We start from the raw sequence: 5,167 nt of genomic DNA, 5'->3' as shown, positions 1-5,167 counted from the left end.
TGGAGCCTTAGACCTACTCCTTGCAAGTGCGTGGATATCCACGCATACCCCTCATCTCTTTTTACCTACAATGTCTGCTATTGTCAAGACATGGAATGCTATCTGCCAACAAACGCAAGGGATACACACTGAAGCTCTTCACCGGCTCCCCTTATTATCGCTGCAACTCTTATCACCAAATTTACCAATACGCCACTGGCATATGGCCGGTATCACCACAATAGGGGAGCTCTACCACCTTCAGACGCTCAAGAGCTTCCTCCAACTTTCATCACTTTATAACCTTCCCTATAAAGACTTTTACATATACCTCAGGATTCGCCATCTGCTCTCTGGTGTTCGGACATCCTCCTCTCAGACTACCAAAGAAGTCCTTTCATTGATTACTAAACAGAAAAATAAATCTAAAGGCATATCTGGCTTCTACAAACTCTTGACCTGTCCCTCCTCCACTACCAAGCTTGAAGCAATGACCTTTTGGGAACACAAATTACAACTTTCTTGCCAAGCGACTACGTGGTGCCGCGCTCTCCGGTGGCCACTTACTATATCCAAAAACGTCTCACACTGGGAGACGATTATGAAGATTTACCATAAATGGTACTACACCCCGGACAGACTTGCTACTATCTCGCTCCGATGTGTTGGAGAAATTGTACTGCAACCGGTGACATCTTCCACATATGGTGGGAGTGTTCAATAATCCGCCTTTACTGGAACATGGTTTCGTCACTCATCTCTACTGTGACTGACACTGCTCTATGCCTTACTCCACAAATGGCCCTCTTTGGTCTCAGTCCTCTCTCGCTGCCCGACAATTACCCTCCAATTACTCACCATATTCTAATCTCGGCACGCCTAGTGTTAGCTAGGGCCTGGAAAAACCCCTCCTCGCCATCCCTTGAGGCGTTGATCAACTCCATCAATGACCATTGCAACATGGAATACCTCTTCTCCAAGGCACACTTCACAGAGGAGAGATTCCGGGAGCATTGGTCGTTATGGCTATCTTACCCCAAAAGCATTAAAATTTGATTACCATTCTCTTAACGCACCTTGACTCACCGGACCTGCCCGACACAGCGATTTAACTCTGGACCAGAGAGGACCATGGTGGCACCCATACTCACATTTTCTTACCTATCTCAACATATTCACTTGATTTCGGATATAGGCACAATCTCTCTTTGATTCCCTCTACTCAACTCTTATTTACTAACTCCTGCTCTCCTTATTATTATTATTATGCATTGTTTAATTCTTTGTTGACTTGCTGTATCAATACTTAAAACCAATAAAATGTTTGAAACTAAAGAAACATGTAAACCATATTGAACATCTAAGGACACTTCCCGTGTTTTAGGCTAAACATTGTTGATTTGGGAACATTTCCTTCTTGGTATTGATATGCCTGTTCACTTAATCCGTTTTCTGAGTATATTAATTAATTTTATTCATTACTAAACAGTGTATTAAAGTAAAAAAAAATAAAAAATGGTGGAAATGTTACCACCATCACAGAGGGCAGTCAGAATGCAGCACTTCCAGGCCTTGCTTAGAGAAATGCTGCATTCTGCTTTTGCGTGCACTGGCAGAGGAATTTCCACACACAGAGAAAGAGTTGCGGGTAGCAATCCAACAGCGCCTGCAAGAAGAGCGCATTTTGAAGATGTGTTGGTCACTTCTGATATAAGATCATTCTTTCAGCCGACCCATCCACAGCTGTACTCCGGATCCAGCATCAGGGAATGTCTAGACCAACAGGTGTCTGACTACATCGGGTTAACGACCAATGTGGATGCTCTGAGGAGTGATAAACCCCTGGACTACTGGGTGGGCAGGCTTGACCTCTGGCCAGAGCTTGCACAATTTGCAATGGAACTGTTGGCTTGCCCCCCATCCAGTGTCCTGTCCGTAAGGACGTTCAGCGCAGCAGGGGGGATCCTGACTGATAAGCGCACTCGCCTAGCTTATGACAGTGTTGACTACCTCACATTTATAATAATGAATGAGGCATGGATCTCAGAGGAATTCAACACATGTGACCAGTAGACCATGTTTGATTAAAATTCCTCATGACAGGCCACAAATATCCGCCAGACCGCCATCCACCCATAACAATTCATGGTCCTTGTCTTCGGTAAATACAGCGGCATAAAAGGCATTTTATGTCCACACAGATGCGGAAGAGGGGTTGAGTCGGTGTGAAGCTGAGGCGTGCAGACAGATCAGGGGAGAGGGCATAGAACTGTGTGTGACTTTTAACTGCAGGGGGCTCATCTTACCGCCATCATGAATACCATGTTACTTATACCTTTGTGGTGCCTACTTGCTATCTCCCTGCTACCCCCAGCTTTTTGTAAAGAAGGCAGCAAAAAGTTACAAATTGGGGTGAAGAAAAGAGTGGAAAATTGCCCCATTAAATCTCGTAAAGGGGACACCCTCAACATGCATTACACAGGGAAGCTGGAAGATGGCACAGAGTTTGACAGCAGCATACCCAGAAATCAACCTTTCACTTTCACTTTAGGCACTGGACAGGTCATCAAGGGCTGGGACCAAGGTTTGCTAGGAATGTGTGAAGGGGAGAAAAGGAAGCTGGTTATTCCTCCAGAGCTGGGATATGGAGATAGAGGTGCACCACCCAAAATACCAGGAGGAGCCACTCTTATATTTGAGGTGGAGCTGTTAAGCATTCAAAGACGATCTGATTTGTAATTGGGGTGGCAGGGGGTGTCTCATTCCTTTGTACGGGGTCCTGTTTATGCTGGAAGGCAGCGTCTCACACAGTGCTGAATAAAAACACAGACACGAAAAAAAAAAAAGGCATTTTATGTCCATTGAATGTCTAATTTTTGGGGCCTTTCATGGCCGACAATTATTTATCCTGTCAATGCCTAATGTACCTTCAGCCACAGAATACAATGTTCTTAGCTGTGCGGTGTACGCATGTGGGCTAATTGTTGGGGCCTGTAATGGCCGGGCGACAATTACTTCTGTATCCTGTGAATGCCTAATGTACCTTCAGCCACAGAATACAACGTTCTTAGCTGTCAGGTGAACGCATGTGTGCTAATTTTTGGGGCCTGGAATGAGCGACATTTACTTCTGTATCCTGTGAATGCCTAATGTACCTCCAGCCACAGAATACAACATTCTTTGCTGTCAGGTGAACGCTTGTTGGCTAATTTTTGGGGCCTGTACTGGCCGACACTTACTTCTTTATTCTGTGAATGCCTAATTTTTCAGACTGGAATTGAAAATCAATGGGTCTGTAAACGTTCCGCTAAATTGTGGAATGGATGCGGACCCATTTTACGGAGGTGTGAATGGTCCCTATATGTATTTGCCATGTATTTACCGGCTGCTGTCAGTTCTGGCTGATTTAGAGAAAAAAAAAAATGTTATGGCAACTTTTCCAATAGCAATACTTCTGTTATGACAGTGTCCATGTTGTGGGACTATTTGTGCACAGCTTGTAACTATTTTGTGGCTGAAAATATGACCTGATTTTTAAAGTTCGCCTGCCATTAAAGTCAATGGGGCCCGTCGCGAACTTGTGGTTCACGAACATTTGAGAAAGTTTGCGGATAACGTTCGCGAACCACCCCGGCCAATGTTCATCCATCACTATAAATGAATTTGAGAAAGCTGCTGCTTCCACTGAAAAAAACAACCCCCCCAAAAAAAGGGCTGATTTTTGGAAATGGAAAAGTGTAGTGGATGTAGCGCTGCTTATTGGGATATTGTAATAGTACAGGAAATGACAGTATAACTTACTGTAAAGTAATTGATAACCATATGCAAAATCACCATCAGGGAAAAATTAATAAAAGTGACAGGTGCTCTTTAAAGTGCTTAACCATAAATACAACTGTACTTATTCGACAAAATTCATAAGCTTCAAAAACAAAATTTCATATAGAATGTGAGTATATATCAGATGTAATACACAAATAAGTCATTCTATAACTGATACAGTGACTAGTGCTATTTAAAAGTGCTCCAAATCCGAATGTCCTCAAAGATACTTACTGATAAGTTCATCAATAGCTCATAAAGTGACAGGTGCTCTTTAAAGGTGCTCCAATATATTTATTGTAGGCTTGATACTGGTGTTCAAACTCGTGCTCCCCATTTTGTCTCTCACTCACCAGAGAGCTCTCCCTCTCCATTATCAATGGGCGGGGTCCACCTGGGTACGTCACCTGGTGGCCCTTCCCCTTGTGACATCACCACTCGGTGATGTCACAAAGGGGGCAAGGCCACCAGGTGGCCTCACCAGGTGACCCAGCCCCTTACCTATTTAAGAATTTAACTAAGCAGAGGAGACATTCGGCTGGCAGCCTTCGTCATGGGCAGGGCTTTTTTTTTTTCCAGCGGTGTGGCGGGCGTCATAATTGGTGATGGTCAAAACCTTGTGTAGTGTTTTTATTTATTTTTTGACAGTTTATTTGGTGAATGAGTAGGGCCTGGTCTGGACTGGGGTGGTGACCACGCATTTGTTTATTTATTTTTACTTGCATTTTTTTACTTTTCAGCTGTCAGCCAGGAAGCCTGCTGACAGCTGATGACTCATCCACTGTGAAGGATGTTGCGGCTGGCTTCCCGACCTTGCTCCTTAACCACTTAAGCCCCGGAGGATTTGGCTGCTAAACGACCAGGGGGTATTTTGCGATTCGGCACTGCGTGACTTTAACGGACAATTGCGCGGTCGTGCGACGCTGTACCTAAACGAATTTGGCGTCTTTTTTTTCCCACAAACAGAGCTTTCTTTTGGCGGTATTTGATCACCTGTGCGATTTTTTGATCACGCGCTATAAACAAAAAAAGAGCGTCAATTTTGCAAAAATAGCAATATTTTTCCCTTTTTTTTATATGAAATTCCCCCCCAAAAAAATGTAAAAATCAAAATTTTTTAACATTTTCGGCCAATTTGTTTTATGCTACCTATGTTTGGTAAAAAAAATCGCAAAAAGCGTATTTTGATTGGTTTGCGCAAAAGTTATTGCGTTTACTGACTAAGGGAAAGATTTTTGTCATTTTTGTTGTTTTTTTTTTTAACGCGTAATGGCGGCGATCTGCGATTTTTTTTGCGGTACTGCGACATTGGGGCGGACAGATCGGACCCTTGACTGACATTTTTGACACTTTTGGGGTTACCAGT

The 5,167-nt window shown here is 43.6% G+C and overlaps 1 protein-coding gene across 1 annotated transcript; it reads left to right on the top strand.

Moving 5' to 3' along the window:
* Nucleotides 1-2,180: 2,180 nt before the first annotated feature.
* On the top strand, nt 2,181-2,814 carry FKBP2 (FKBP prolyl isomerase 2). The gene has a single exon (XM_082262413.1). It carries the CDS (start codon nt 2,293-2,295, stop codon nt 2,716-2,718), a length of 426 nt encoding a protein of 141 aa, XP_082118539.1. The 5' UTR covers nt 2,181-2,292; the 3' UTR covers nt 2,719-2,814.
* The last annotated feature ends 2,353 nt before the right edge of the window (nt 2,815-5,167 follow it).

Source organism: Pelophylax lessonae (genome assembly GCF_965119305.1).
Source record: "Pelophylax lessonae genome assembly, chromosome: 6".
Taxonomy (NCBI): domain Eukaryota; kingdom Metazoa; phylum Chordata; class Amphibia; order Anura; family Ranidae; genus Pelophylax; species Pelophylax lessonae.
Note: the sequence above shows the minus strand (reverse complement) of the source record. Positions and strands in the feature narration are given on the sequence as shown.

Bases quoted from the DNA above. Each gene is read 5' to 3' on its own strand.
- FKBP2 (XM_082262413.1), top strand. From the start codon at position 2,293: ATGAATACCATGTTACTTATACCTTTGTGGTGCCTACTTGCTATCTCC.